Source organism: Haplochromis burtoni, unplaced genomic scaffold (genome assembly GCF_018398535.1).
Source record: "Haplochromis burtoni strain Fernald_Lab_line unplaced genomic scaffold, NCSU_Asbu1 Contig_21, whole genome shotgun sequence".
In the NCBI taxonomy this organism is placed as follows: Eukaryota; Metazoa; Chordata; class Actinopteri; order Cichliformes; family Cichlidae; genus Haplochromis; species Haplochromis burtoni.
This window is the reverse complement of record NW_024582382.1, coordinates 2,663,099-2,679,358: the sequence shown is the minus strand read 5'-3', so window position 1 is coordinate 2,679,358 and position 16,260 is coordinate 2,663,099. Positions and strand designations below refer to the sequence as shown.

The following is a 16,260-nucleotide window of genomic DNA, read 5'->3' as shown; positions in this document are numbered from 1 at the left end:
CATGTCCATGATGTGTGAACTTCAGACTACAATTGTAAATCCCAGAATAAGATGTGATCTAACCAATTTGAGAAAGATTAAGAGATGCAAAATGATTACAAGAGAAATTCACTAAGCCCAAAGTGTGGCACAAAATGAGATATAAAAACACCAAATGAGAGACAAAAACCCCAAAACAAAAGAAAGATACACAAAATGACACTAAAGATGCAAAAAAATTGCAAAAAAACAACCCAACCAAAAACAGTGTCAACAGGGCAGACGCAGAGGAGCAAATGACTGTAAACAGAATCATAAATGATCAATATAAGAGACGGACGATGACTGGTATCAGCATGGTTAGTCCTTTGCGTGTATTACACCCCTGTGATGAGTACAGCCCAATACTGTCACTAATCTGAATTCTTAAGATCTCCTTCCTGAAACTAATATATCTCTTAAAAATTAAACCTTTGATCAGACTTTTAGAGTTAATTATAACTGAATGATAGCCACGGTAGGTACATTTTCCCAGTTAACAAAAGAATATAATCTTAAACCGCTGATCCAACTCCTAGCCAATAGGTGGCGGTATATTAGCTCTAAACAGAGTTATCTGCCGACTACTCGGACAAGAAGAAAAAGAAGAAGTAAACGACAAGCTACTTGGTAGCTTATCCCGAATGTGCCTCTGAATGTGCTAGAAGATGTGAGGTTTAACTGGATTTCGTACACACTCTGCTTAGAGTGTAATTGCCTGCATACCATGGCGGACTGTCTGCTCGTATCGGACCGTGATGGCTGGGTCGGGAAGCACTGCCGCGGTTTCTGCTGCTCTTGTTGAACCGTTAGCTAATTCAGCTAACGCTGCTGTTTTTACTTCAGCACAGCCGCTGTCGCTTCGGTGCTGCAGGGCAGTAGATCGCAACAACACGGTAACTTTGAAGCAAGTTGCAGGCATAAACAGCTAACCTAAGCAATGTCAGTGCTGCATCTCTTCCGCCATTAGGTCGTTTGTTTTGTTTTGTAGGCAGGATTGTTGTGGAGGATTAGCTAACGTTTTTCGACAACATAAAGACCGCTGCATGCTTTTGGAAGACACAACTTAGTGAACATGTTACCCGCTAACGCACCTAACACTCCCTGCAGCTCTAACGTTAACCACTGCTGCTGTCTACATATTTTGAGATGTAGCATCAGTTAGCCAGCAAGATGACTCGGACTCCGTGCAGCACATCTGAGTTTTCCGTCTGCATGTGAGCTGTCTGTGAGAGGGGAAATCATGTCTTGTAAAGCCGCAACCAAGGACAAGAAGTCCAGCTTCAGCAAGAAGCTGTTCAGGCGAGGCTCTGTGCGCTCTGTGGGCAGTTTTATGAGTAAACTCCTGAGGACACTCACAGCGCTGTCACACTTTGGATCCGAAGTGCAAACCGAGGATGACAAAGATGATGGAGGATTTTCCACGTTTAAATCTGGAAGTAAAGATGTACCCATGGAAGATGGGGACCTGGGGGGCTTCCTATCCAGGGAAAGGGTTCCTGGGGTGTCCGGTCTAAAAAACCACGGCAACACCTGCTTCATGAATGCAATTCTGCAGTGCCTCAGTAACACTGAACTCTTTGCCGAGTACCTCGTTTTGGAGCACTACAAAGGCGAGGAGGAGGACGAGGACCAACCAAAGACAAATGGTGTGCATTTGCAGAAGAAGGGTCTTCTGGCCAAAGGAGAGGTCACGGAGCAGCTGTCAGGACTTGTGCGGGCTTTATGGACGTTTGAGTATACCCCCCAGCATAGCAGGGACTTCAAGGTAAGAGTGACATCAATAAATCAAGGCGAGATAACACCAGTAAATAGGGGACCTATTATGCTTTTTCATGTTTTCTGTCTTATATATACTCTTACAGTAGTGTATACAGTCATATTTAACATGACCAAAGTTTCAAAGAATGAGGGCAGTGCACTGTATAAACAAGGAATTCCTTTGGGCCAAACTTAAGCTTCTGTCTGCTTTAGATGCTTGGATGGAGATATGTTTTTCTACTCTTGTCTCTGTATGATGTCAGTGATTGCAGTGGCTGCTTTTGTTTGTTGATGCAACCAACCACTTCTAATAAAATGGCTTAAAGGGAGGTTGAATGGGCTCGTTTTAGACCGTGGATGAGCAGGAGTGGTGATAAGGGATCTGAGATAAATAAAGATTATTTTGAACCGTTGCTGATGCAGAACTACTTGCATAGGATAAAAAAAGTATTGAGTTGGACTTGAGCATAACAAGCCCTCTTTAAGTAAAGATGACCAGGATTATATTTTTATAGCAGTGTATGGTAAAAACAATGCCTACCTACACCACACAAGTCTTATACCTGTTGTTAATAAAGCTTTACTCAATGATCTAGATATTCAGAGTGATTTCAGGATAAACGGTGGCAGGCATCGTAACTTTTGGACCATGCTGTTTCTTGCAGAATGTTGTGTCAAAAAATGCCACACAGTTTAAAGGAAACGCTCAGCATGATGCCCAAGAGTTTCTGCTGTGGCTGCTGGACAGAGTACATGAGGATCTCAACACCGTCAACCCCAACAGCAGGCCTGCTATTAAGGTGAATCGAGAAAATATTTGGTGTTCTAATGTACGTAACCCCCCCTAATCAAGCCACAATTGTGAATCATTGCTGGATATTTTCTCCTCATTGCAACTCATCAGTTTTCATTCCAAGGCTATTTTGTTTCAGTTTATATCTCATCAGTGTTCGGGGTGTTTTGGTCACTTGGTGCAGCTTCCAAATGAGCGGCATTCACAGTCTGGCTCATCTAGGCTTGCCAGGCTTTGTTTTCTCTTTTTTCCCCAGAGCTACTCAATAACAAGACTGTGTAGCTCCCACAGCAGCTTGTGAACCCTGATAGACCAGAATTTATTATGATGAAGTAATCAGACTAAACAAACCTGTTTGTTTTTGTTCAGCCACCTATTGAAGAAGACGATCAAAGCATAGAGGGACCATCTCCTCCCCTTTCTGCTGGGTCGTTTGTACAAGAACTGTTTCAGGCTCAGTACAGGTAAGCCGTAGATGTAGAAGCTCTGTTGCTCTGACGGTGTGACAGGGATGTCTCTGCACCACATTAAGATTTTTAATGTTTTCCCAACAGGTCTTCTCTTACCTGCCCTCATTGCCAAAAGCAGAGCAATACCTTTGATCCCTTCCTCTGTATCTCATTACCAATCCCGCTGCCTCACACACGGTGAGTTTCTCCATCTGAGCTGTGCTATAGGTCAGGGAGTGATCAGTTAACAACACTTTGATGACATGTTCTTACCTGTTTCTGATGTGTTTGTTGCTCTACCAGGTTGTTTGCATTTCTACACTTTAAGCAGGCATGTTTGTTTAAAGGTCTTTAGAGGAATGATACCTTTCACTGGATGTAAAACAGAATGCGTGTGAAAATATACAGTATATGTGATTGCAAAAGTGGGCGTGTTAAATGTCCAGGAGTAGATTTGTTTGTTGTTGTTGTGTTGTAGAGCATACATCTCATTTTATAAATTAAAAAAAAAAAATTGTTCTTCAGGCCATGATATTCACATTTTATTTCAATTAAAATAATAGATTTTTACCTGAAGGTCTAAAGCCATGATTAAGTTTACATCAGTAGTGAAAGAATTTGATATGGCCCTCTTAACATGAATTCCATTAGCTAAAAAGTAATCTCTTCCCTAAAGAAAAGAGCTCACGTGGCTCAGAGGTGACAGAGTTGGAATGTGTATCGAGGTTGTCTGACATTTTAAGGAATAAAGCCCTTTGGAGATGAGTTGGAAGGCCAAAAAGCACGACTCCTCCCACGAAGAAGAGAATTTGAGAGTATGTGACTAGAACCTTAAAGGATTCATAACAGAAAACAAACACTCTGTAAGCCTCAGAGACTGAAAGACCCAGAGTGAAATTTCAAAAGCATACAAAAGAAGCGCAGAGTTTTTGAACAAAGCTTTACTGTTTGGATAAAGTAAAGATGATTCCCTAGCTAAGTGAAAGAAAGAGGAAGATGTCACCAGAGAAGCTACAAATTGTATGGCGATGTCTAAAGGTCACTGACAAACAGAGTTCCACAAACTATGAAATATGAGGATTTTGGCGTGTCACCATCCTGTTACTTTTTAACCTCTGGAGCTTGGGCATCACCAGAGCTCTGCTATTAGAAGTCTCATAGACATTTCTGTTCTATGATATGATCCTATCCAAATATTTACTTTATTGTAATATCCATTATTATACTTTACACTGATTGTTCTGGACTCGCAAAGAACAGATATTGCCTAACTGTCCAAATGCTTTTAGGCTCAAAGTATTTGGATTACATATCAAAGTATTTTTATGGTTGCAGTACGATAAAGATAAAAAGTGGCTTTATAGCACTTGGACACAAAGACAGCGTCATGGACTAAACAAACCTGGCGTAATGTTATCTTAGCGTGTACTTTCAGGTAGCATGCAGAATCAGAGGTGTGATGTGTTACGCAACAGTGCCTGCGTCTAGTGTGGCACCTTTCCCGTCATATCAGTTCAGCTCCGGCTTACTTAAAGGCCAAGCTGCAACACCACACCCTCCTCATTTTGTCCAGTATTAAATAGGTTGTGTGAATTTTTTTTGTGTGTGTGTTTATTTGTGCTGCTCATTCCTGTTTCTTTTTGTTAGGCCCTTGTATGTGACGGTGGTGTACCAGGGGAAGTACTCTCACTGTATGAGGATTGGAGTTGCTGTTCCGCTCAACAGCACCGTGTATCGCCTCAGAGATGCTGTGTCACGCGAGACTAAGATCCCAATGGACCAGGTGCTATTCCTGTCACTTATCAGGGTCTGCCACAGTGAGACTATATTACGAGCACAGTGTCGGTACAGCTAGTTCTAAAACAGAAGCGAGTTTTGCTACAAGCCCCTGGCTGTTATAGGTTATATTTGGGAGGTAGTACGCAATTCTAACATTTGTTCTTAGTACTACAGCAGCAAAAAAGGGCTTGAGAGCATATGTAAATTACAGCTAAAGCAGGATGCAGCTGCTAATAAGTTTACTGAATTGCTGTAATACTGATATGGACTTAATACAGAATAATTGCTACAATGTTTAAATGTGCTGTTTTTCTCTTGTAGTTTGTTTTGACTGAAATGTACTACGACGGCTTTCACCGTTCGTTTTGTGACGATGATGACGATCTTGACATCATACAAGAGAGCGATTCCATCTTTGCCTTTGAGACACCCGAGACCTTCAGGCTGGAAAACATCCGCACAAAAAGAGGTTACTCAGTAGCTTTAAAATTTTCTTTTCTTTTCTTTTTCTTTTTATAAAAGGTGTGTTCTGCATTTTCCACGTTTAATCAAAAAGACTCGCGTGCCATTCTGTCTTTCACAGGAAGCCTTCTGGCAAATCTGAATCATAACAACTTGAAGTATGGGACAGAAATCAGCAGGACTCCGTCTTTTATGCAGGGCGCTGTGACACCTGTAACTGCATCACCCAATAAAAACCTGGGACCAGAAAAAATGATCCTTTTGGTGTGTAACAGAGCGTGTACTGGCCACCAAGGAAAGAGGTACTGCACCTCAGAGTGATTTTATGTTCTGTATTTCTTACTCATCCGCTCTGCTTCTTCTGATTATGTAATACATGCCCTGTTCTTGTGGGTTTGTCAGTGATAAAGAAGGGTCCCTGGTATTTACCTAATAACAGGCCTGATGGAGAAGCTGATAGCAGCTAATGGAACTTGTGCATTTTGTTTTTTTATTTTTAGGTTTGGCCTGCCTTTTGTACTGTACTTGGAGCGCACTGTGACCTGGGATGCTCTGCAAAAAGAGATCCTTGAGAAAATGCGCCATCTTTTGAGGCCTGGGGTCTACATTCAGGTAGGATGACAACCACTCACTCTGGCTTATACTCAGTTTATTTCCTTAAGTAGTCCTGCAGCCTTTATTTACCTGAACCGCTGAAGTCAAAGATTTTATTTGGAGGTGGTTTGTAGTGATCGTACCCTCTGTTTGATCACAAGTAAGTACAAACCTTCCTCCAGCATTCTCCTGTTTATACCGACTATACAAGCAGTGACTACCACTTGTGGGGAGATTATTAAGAAAGCTTTATTTTAAACAACAAGGTATCTAGACCCATCAGTCTAGATACCTCCTGCACTGATGGGTCACATCTTTGCTAACTTAACATGAAAGTTCATAAAACAGAAACAAATGTAGAGTGACACTTTCTGACAGATGATGCACAGCTGGAAAGACAATACTGTCTTAATTTATTTTTTAAGTGAAGTTGAAATTTTAATAGGTATCAAAACTATTTTTAAGAAAAAAAGAGTTCGAAGTAGTTGGATGACACTGTGGGGTTTATATTTCATTTTCATTCTGTGTGCAGGTTGGACCTTTCAGTCTTCGAGTGGTTGGCGTTGTTGGCATCACCTACCTCCTGCCCCAAGATGAGCGACCACTGTGTCATCCAACTGTGGAAAGGTCCGTTCAGATAGCCATTGTTATATTTGATAACTACTTGATTTCAGATGAGAAGTATGACCTAAAATTTAACTAAGTCGGGATATGTTTATTCAGAACGTTCTTTAGTAAATTTCAGCTTACTCACACTGTGACTTCTTGTGACAGCTCATAAAAGCAACTCATAAGGCTAATAACCCAGACTATAAAATGACTGTTTTTCTCTCTAAAGCCTGTTAACATTGCCATAATTATATTGGATCACTGAACTTAAAAACAAACAAACAAATATAACCTTGCCTTGCAAAACAAGTATAGCCGTTTGACATGTCGTAGTCATGTAGTAACAAACTCAGCAGTTTAAAAAAGGCTCTCCAAATGCCTTAATGTTTTGCAGCAGTCACAGCACGTCAGTGAAAGTGAGAAAATCTGAAATCCTAATAAATACTAGTGCATAAACATAAAGGTAAAGGCAGGCATGAGCTTGAGTAAATAGTTTGAAGTTGTAATTACATCAATTTTCAGCTTTAATCTCGCCTCTCCACACTTGCCCCATCAGTTCTACTTCACTTATGACCTGAGCAGAGGACATGCCCTAACAGGATTTGAATGTTAAATTACCAGTTTGGCCTGTTTGACTTAGAACCTGAATGATTTCAGAATAACAAAACAAGTCACAACACTGCAGATGCACAAACCAAAGTGCAATTATATTTGATTTTATTATGATCATGATTAATCAGTGGCGATCATAACTAGCATGCTTTCTTTTGTTTATTGAATACAGTCCTGAAACATTTACCGTAATATAGCTCTGTTCTCAGTATAAACGATTAACTGTCATACTGTATTCAAATATCTGTCTGACATAAAGGTGTTTTTAAATTACATTTAAGTGAATGGAACTCTTGTCATACAGTGCTTGAAGAGGGGGAAAAAAAACCTTATTCACTCATCTTACTTTGTTGCTAAATGATTTTTTTCTCATTACAGAGCATACAAGTCCTGTGGACAAGGGGGACCACCACATGTGAAAATTGTAGTTGAATGGGACAAAGAGACCAAGGACTAGTAAGTGAAAAAAATACGGATGTGTATGTGTCCAGTTTCACTTGTCTACAGCACAGTTGTTCTGCAAAGGATAAAAGGTTTGAATTGGAATTTGTGGGCCCTTTAACCAGAGCTAAACAAATATCATTGTTAAATTAAAAAAGTATAGTTTTTGTTAGCCATGACCTATCTACCCAAATATAAAAGCCAGCTTTGACAAATAGTAAGAAATGAGGTCTTTACTATAGGCAGACCAATTCTGCTTAAGACCCATTTTGAGATGGGGAAATCCTGAAAACTGTTCTGAAAATTGGTAAAGCCACTGGTTATAACTGACTTTGTTGACATAACATTGACTCTGTAATTGATTATGATTGCTACAGACAGCCTCGTTTTGCTTTGTAAGCAGTTCCATTCAGACCACCATAGAAATGATGGAACATTACAGACAAATGCGGCTGAACTTCAAAGTGTTTTGATGTCTGCAGTTGCAGAATTTTGACCCGTTTCTGGTCCTGACTTAATGTAACTGCCTTTTGACTTTAAGGGCAAAATCTGTAGTGCCACAGACACAGAAAACCCCCCACCTTCCCCACTCCCATCTCTTCTATTGTAGCTGTCAGGGCTGTGGTTTAGCAGTTCAATGTGTCTCAGCATTTTCAGTAAAATTGATGGTGACAGTAATTGCTTTGCCGAGTGTTTCTGAAAAGACGTTCAAATTGAGCAACACCTCAAACTTAACTAAGGGTGTTTCAGAGGACGTGGCCTTTTCTGTGCGTACCTCCTAACATATCGTTTGCTTGACAGGATTTCTTTTTTCAAGAACTAACTTATGTAAAATGTCAAAAAATTCACGCTGCATTTGAAGCAGTTCCTTCTTTCTCACTAAGCTGACTAATATGTCGAGCAGTTAACACAAACGCCCATGCTGGCCAAATCAAACTTTTTTTTTTCCCCCTTTTTGGTACTTGGATGTTGATGATGATGTTGATGATGTTGGCTTTGAACAAATCCTGTCGAGTTCATGTGTAATGCATGTCTGCACAAGTGCTGATTGTGAAGCCCTTTAAAGTCTTAAATCCTTTAGTTGCACTGCTGGGTGTGAACCGTTAATGTAAGGACAAACAGCATTCTTATGACATGGTAAACAATTACTTCATCTGTCTCAGTTACAATAAAATACTGGTCAGTTTATTTTTCTTTTATCAATCTCAGATCCTGTGATCCTCACCTGACTGCGCTGTTACACGAAGGGTGTGTTTCTTTTTCTGTTTCCCACAGTCTGTTTGGACACACCGAGGAAGAGTATATTCCGGATGCTGAGAGTGTCTATCTGCATAGAGAACAACATCACCAGCCGCAGGCCTGCACCCTTGCTCAGTGCTTTCAGCTGTACACTAAAGAAGAGCAGGTAGACACACAAGCATGTATGCATGCGTGCAAGACGGCACTGTTAGTAGTTTAAGTTGAATAAATAAATCGTAAACTGGCCTTGGCACATGCGCTCACAGTGGTTTTACTGTGTTTTGCTCTGGAGTAAAAGAGAGAAGTTGGAGGGAAATTCGGGGCCTCATCCTGTGTGAGGTCTATTATATAAGCTCTGTGGTTGGGGCTTTCTCTTCATAGCTACTCCTTGGGTCTTGTGTGTTTTAGCTGGCCCCAGACGACGCCTGGCGCTGTCCCCACTGCAAGCAGCTGCAGCAGGGCCGGATTAAGCTCAGCCTGTGGACGCTCCCGGATGTACTCATACTGCATCTCAAGAGGTTCAGACAGGTATTTTAGTTCATCTGGATATGTTCAGTAAGAATTTGTAAGTAAGTTTTTTGCTAAATCCTATATGTTGACCAGCAGATATTAAAAATTAACACTGTACATCTGCAGAACTTAAAGGTTAGAGTTTTAGTCTAGGTGGACAGCTGATGGTCAGATAACGAGACTCTGTTGCAACATGCTTCTATATTTTTGTTTCAGGAGGGGGACCGGAGGGTGAAGATGCAGAACATGGTGAGGTTCCCGTTGATGGGGATGGACATGGCTCCTCACGTGGTTAAGAGAAGCCAGAGTAGCTGGAGTTTACCTTCCCATTGGTCTCCGTGGAGACGGTCCTATGGACTGGGAAGGAATCCTGATGACTACCTGTATGACCTGTATGCTGTTTGCAACCATCACGGGAACATGCACGGAGGCCACTACACTGGTAATGCGAGCAGTTCTTTGCTTCAGACCTATTTTAAAATGGATCAGAAATGCAAATTAAACCTTTTTTTAATTCCTGTCCTTATTTTCTCTCATATGTGCAATGTTACTGTGTTTGAAAGTCAAATGAAATGTGGGCAAGCTGTCAAATAGTGATGTAAAAGTATATAAAAGTAATCCCTGTAAGCCAAAAGCTCAGAGTCAGCCTCCAGACTACTGGAATATAAGCTTCATGCCAAGCTAATGTCAGCGAAGCACATGATTTCCTTATATTTCCAAGTGTTATATGCCATTAGAGTCAAACTACAAGCTGCTTGGTAACATTTTTGCTGAGCAGTATTTTGGGATTAGGAGAAAGTGGGCTTTCAGACAAGCAGGCATTTAAAGGGACAAAACCAAAAAATGGCTTGTTTCAGCCTGAGGTCAAACTGAGTGGGACATCAGGGGAAGGAGTAAAAAAAAAGATAAAGTCAAACAAACAATGAATCACTGATTTGCTTTTAACTGTGATAAGATGCAAATTAAACGTTGTATTGGAAATGAGCATAACAAGCAGCTGAATGTGTTTGCCATCCATGTTAACTCATTCTTTACTTTGTGCTCACAGCATACTGCAAAAACTCCATTGATGGTCAGTGGTACTGCTTTGATGACAGTGAAGTTACAGCAATAGCTGATGATGACGTGTGCCAGCAAACAGCCTATATACTGTTCTATCAGAGGAGAACAGTCATCCCCTCTTGGTCTGCCAATAGCTCTGTGGCTGGTCAGTATTTATTTATACACCATTTGTCCACCTAGCATATGTAATGTATACCGTACCATAAAGTGGAATAATAAGCTTTATGTGACATTTAAGGCTTAAAATGTATCCATTTTGTGTTTTAATCAGGCTCTACTAGTTCATCCTTGTGTGATCACTGGATCAACAGGCTACCTGGCAGCAGGCCTGCTAGTTTGGCCTCTGGAGCCTCATCCAGACGCACTTCTCTGGCTTCACTGGCTGAGTCGGTTGAGTTTCCAGTCGAACGTAGTGAGGATGACGGTGAGAAAATGCTGAACTTTATTTATTTATTTTTATTTAAAGGTTCCTGATTGTTCATTTTCATTGATTTTCATCATACACACATCTACTGCCTCCTGAGCAGGTCATAGTTTCAGAAATGCACAAAGTTCAGAGTTTGGTTTCAAGGTTTTTAAGTCCATCGTATTTATAGGGATACTTTAAAGCTTCCTCTAAAGACAATATCTAAACTGGGATTAAAAATTACAGTCAAGAATTACAAACTCAGACCTTAAATTTACCAATCCCAACTCTAATAATTAAAGTCACAAGGCAAATATGGCATTGGAGTGAAATGAACAAGTCCCCACAGATCTCTGAGGTGTGGGAAACCTTCACTAGCCAGTCTGCAAGATATGGCTTGCATGTTGTAAAATTTCAGAAAACTATGCATGACTTGTCTTGGATGCTCCCTTTTTATTAACTTATAATTTAACTTGGTTTTTACTAGTCATCGTGTAGGCCTTGGTCTTGTACTAAGCCAGAATAACATTACAGGCACTGTAAATGTGATAAAGTCCTTTATTATATAGCATAGCTTTGTAGCAATGTAGAAATATGGCCTGAGTGATGTTTAAGGTCCAGTGGGTTATAGCTGTTTGCAATTTTATTGATATTGGCTTTGATAATGGCTAATAAATGAAAATGTAAAAACTAGAGAGTATTACATAGTTTGTCCATCAGATGGCACTCTGCAAGTTCCCTGTTGGTAACATGTGTTTATAATGCTGCAAAACAACCAGCTGATCACAGTAGAGTCAGTGTTAATGAGCAATAGATGATCTGTTGTGGCAATAAAACAAGATTATTTTTTTTTAAACAACACGGTCACATCATCTAATAAGGACTCAAAAAAAGAAAACCAGCCAAAATGTCTATTTTTATAAATAATCAAATATCAGTGTCAGTATTGTTATTGATGTAGATACACTGATGGATTTACCCCCCAAAAGTGTGAAACAGTACAACTATTTCATTTGATTCTTAATATAAAAATAATAATGCTTGTTCATTATTGTGTAGATGTTGGTGTGTTTTAAACGAAATAATTCCCTGTTTTTTAGGAGGATTCTCTGTCCGCCCCTTTGTGAGGAGTATTCAGCGACAGAGTTTGTCCTCCAGGTCATCCATTGCCAGTCCTTTAGCTTTCAGTGACAGTGGGATAAAACCTTCCTGGTCTCTCTCTGCCAAGCTGCACATGAGATCTAACTCGCCCTCACGATTCTCCCTTGACTCTCGGTGTTCCCCTCCTTTAGAGAGGATAGGAGAGGCATGTGACGACAAGGTTTCCACATCGTGTTTTGGCAGCTACAGTAAACACGAACGATACTTTGGCAACAGGACTCCGTTGTCTATGATGGAGAGCAGTTTCCCCGACCAGGACAACAATAAAAGGTTCTTAGACATGTACTGTCGGGCTTCCACTCCAGTGGAAAAGAAGATCACCAAAAATGAGCCAACTGAAAACAACAACCAGATTACAGCTATAGACCAAAACATATTACCCACTCAAGCTACTCCCTCCAAAGAACAGAAACGTAAGAATAGTATCGGAGGATTTGGCTTAAAGGCTGAAAGCACAGGATCCACAAAGAGCGTCAGCAAAGTGGAGCAAGATAAAAGCTCCAAAAAACGATTGTGCTCGACCCACAAGACCTCTGCACCTGAGACGTCTTCCAGTACACCAGTGAAAGGTAAAAAGCTGAGCAATACTAAAGAGAAGAGTGCAAATGCTAAGAAAAGCACCTCGACGCCTAGCGGGACTCCCTCCAAAACGAAAGAGTCAAATCAGCCTCCAGAGGCTACGCCACAACATAAGCCATGCGTCCGTTCCACGCCTCAGTCCTCAGCTTCTCCTTCACCAACCTCAAAGAAGAATTCCACTGTCACTGAGAAGAGCTCAACAAACAGCAGGAAGCGGCTTATAGAAAGGAGCTACAGTAGAGATTCTATGCACACTAGCCCTCTGGCTGACAACCTCAGATGCGGCTCGGTAGCACGCTGCTCACTTTCAAAGAGCGGCGAAAGCAGCCGTCCTGAGAGGAGATTTGTGCGGAGTTCCAGCAGCAGTTCTTCTGTCACTAGCCTGCGTTCACCCAGCGTTTCCACCAGAGATCTGCAGCGCAGCAGCAAATCTGAGGAGAAAGGGTTGTCTTTCTTCAAGAGTGCCCTCCGACAAAGGGAAAGCCGCCGGTCGGCTGATTTAGGAAAAAGTACCATGCTCACCAAAAAAGCCTCGGAGAGGACATGCAAGCAGAATGGACAAGCCAAGGATATCGGTGGCAATGGTGGAAAGCCAGGAGACGCGGCGTCTTCTCCGAAATCTGCAGAGACTCCTGGAGGTGAGACAAAATCAGAGACAAAGGAGTCTTCCAAGCCCCCAAGCTCTCTGAGTCGCTCTCTTTTAAATGTAGGCAAGTCCAAGTCTTCCACTTCTGAAGTAAGTTCCAAATCTCCTAATGGGAAGAAACCCCTTGAAAGAATGACATCTTCCCGAAAACTGTCATCGAGCATGCAATCTCCTGCACGAACAACACAGAGGCCTCAATGATACATCTATAGTCGGTATATTGAACAAGCATAATGCAGCTAATCTTTGTGCCTAAGTTTCAGCGAGCTCCAGATGTATTTAAGACACATTTTTAATGTTATGGTTTTGTACTCTTGGTTTAAATGCACATGTAGGGTTTGCAATTTGAGTATTGGCAGCCAGCTTTGAGTGTTTAAAGATATTTAAAAGTACTGTATCATCATCCGCCTACCTGAGTGCCAAGCACTTGTGTAGTATGCTGCCAATTTAGCTTCTTCCAGTAGTAAATATTGATACCTTTTCCACCTTTGGTGGTGCAGCAGCATATTTGATTTTGTGCACGGAAGACCTGTACGACACGAGCGTGAAACAAAACTTGATTTAAAATGCAGCAGCTTATCCATTTGAACTTGAGTCTCTACGAAATACTTATCAATGTCTTGTGCACCAGTAACTTGTAATTCAGATATTGTAGTAGTTTTGTTGTAGTTTTCTGTTACACAGGTTCCAAGTCTTCTAGTTATTCTAGAATTGATTAGCTGGCTGCTGATGCTTGAATTCTGCTGCTGTTCTGTAAGCATTTCAAATCATTGTCAAAGGGTACAAAACTTTAACATCAAAAATAGCCTCTGACAAATACTGAAACAAAATTATTCAGACATGCACACAAATACAAAAGAGTTTCATTCCGAAATAGAGTTGGCTAATAGTACATTTCATTGATTGTTTTTACCACTGATTGGTTAAATCTCTGTTCTTCAAGCAAGTTTCTCCATGCACCTACTGCTTTAGTCTATAAAGGTCTTACAAATATTATTCTTACTCCATTTTTCCATTAAGAAAAAATAAGTAATCTCATAATGTGGCTCTACTTGATAGTTCCTAGCATTGATACAGAGCAGCAGGAAGAACAAAACCAGAACTAATGTTGGCAAGAAATTAGAATTGGTTTACAATTTGTCCAATAATTCAAAACGTTATTATTTTTTTTATGAGTACCTTTTTAAATATAAATCTATTTTTCAAAATTTTATTGAGGTACTTTTGCATTAAATTGATAGTGTGTTTTGGAATGAAACCCTTTACAGTCACGGTATATAAATATATGTATATGTGTCTGTACATATATTGACAGAAAGTATATGGTATGTAACTCATTTTTTATTTTCTCCTTCCATGAGCAAGATGAAAATAATCTTAAGCGCCTTTCAATGCTGTACATGTAAACAAATAATTGCCTTTGGCAACATAGTAGTCTTCTACTGTATGCATCACTGAGTAGGAATGTTTTGTTCGCACTTTGTAAACACGAAGCAGTGTCGTAATTATTAATTTAGTAGTTTCGAGACATATCAGACAGTAGATTCAACAGGCCTTAGACTTGAAATGATAAAAGTGTACATTCATCTCGATGTTTCAGGGGCCATTTTTTTTAAGAAATCACCCCTTTATTTCACCTGGTGCTCTAAAATGCCACTGCTCCACTAGCTCTTGTTTCTTAAATGAGCATTCTTTCAAATGATGACGTTCAGAACTGTGACCACAAACTTCAGAAAAGGTATTGTTTATCATAACCCGCGGTACCTCACTGGAGAATATTTTCCATTTTGTTATTCATCAGCTTGAATCAGAATATTGATAATGAGCCATTTGGTTGATTATAGATCTACACATACATTGTCATGGAGTGGTTGTTGTCCAAATATGGACATGTATGCGAAAATAACAGATGCATTGTGGAGTAAAGTTCAAAGCAGTGGCAGAATATTATCAGTGCTGCTGTCATGATGCTTGCTGGCCTTTTTGTGAACAATCAGCTTTAGTTCACTATAGAAATGCCCCATTTATAAGGCAATACTCATACATTAGGCACCACTGTAGTGTATGTTTCAAAAGATTCAAAGTTATTTTATTATAAACCACAACTAAGTGATTTTACTTCTAGCATAAAACATTTTGAGTTTGATATTTTGCAGTATCTTTCTCACTATTTCTCTGTAGCATATATGAGGTTTCAGGTTTACATTGGGTTCTCAGATGGTTTTGGATACCACTCATTTTTAAACAGTTCGGTGTATTATTTCAGTGGTCTGTACAGGTTGTTAAAATTGAAATTATACCCAGAAACGTTTAATCTACCTGGTTTGCTTGATGAATTGTCACGTTTAGACAACACGATGTGCTCGAGCAACACTAGATGACGTTTCATGTCTTTATTGAAGCCACCTGTTAAACCTTTCCTTGCATTTAATAACTGGTCGAACATCCTGTTAACCTTCCAGTAATAATTAATTTGTTTATAACTGGGACACTTATTAAAGTAGCCTCAAACCTGACATTTAAGGGAAGCTTTTGAAGGTCTCAGTCAGTTTACCTTTTAAGTGATGAACATCCTATTTATCCTCAGGACGTTTTTATCGCTACTTCTGCGATTTAACATGGTGTGCTAATCTTTAGTGTTAGTGTGGGGTTGCATTAAAAAGGTGTCTGCTGCAGACCTGGGACTTTTCTCCGTACGTGGACTGACTATGGCATTCAAGCTGCAACAGATCACAGAGATTACATAGAGCTGTTTAAATATGGTGGTGTTCTTGTAGCTGCTCTTTTCTACTTAACATGTGTAATCTATCAGGAAGCTGACAATGGCACTTTGGATCAAAGCAGGATCATTTTAAGTACATTTAGCTTTCCCTTTCTTGTTTGCCTGTTTAGAAGTCTGTAATTGAAATGTAGTGGTTAGTGTGTATTTTAGAGAGCTGGGCCTTGGCATTAAGCTTTTTTTTTTTTTTTTTTTGTCCATAAATTTGCTTGCTACATAAACAATTTATTAGAACATCTCACGAAGCAGTAGACAATCTCATAATGTAATAAAGTCAAAATGTATAGTGTTTATAACACACTGTGTAAATACGGTTTGTGGTTTGAGGTGCGGATGTCGCCAAACCTTTTATTTGGCTTT

At 40.1% G+C, this 16,260-nt stretch overlaps 1 protein-coding gene across 1 annotated transcript; it reads left to right on the top strand.

Annotated features, from left to right (window-relative positions):
• The first annotated feature begins 606 nt into the window (after positions 1–606).
• usp31 (ubiquitin specific peptidase 31) lies at positions 607–15,879 on the top strand. Its single transcript, XM_005920251.2, has 16 exons — positions 607–1,786; positions 2,445–2,579; positions 2,942–3,036; positions 3,127–3,219; positions 4,669–4,804; positions 5,122–5,269; positions 5,384–5,564; positions 5,763–5,874; positions 6,389–6,483; positions 7,456–7,533; positions 8,794–8,923; positions 9,166–9,285; positions 9,484–9,709; positions 10,316–10,474; positions 10,601–10,753; positions 11,836–15,879. Exons 1-16 carry the CDS (start codon positions 1,262–1,264, stop codon positions 13,320–13,322), a joined length of 3,873 nt encoding a protein of 1,290 aa, XP_005920313.1. The 5' UTR covers positions 607–1,261; the 3' UTR covers positions 13,323–15,879.
• The last annotated feature ends 381 nt before the right edge of the window (positions 15,880–16,260 follow it).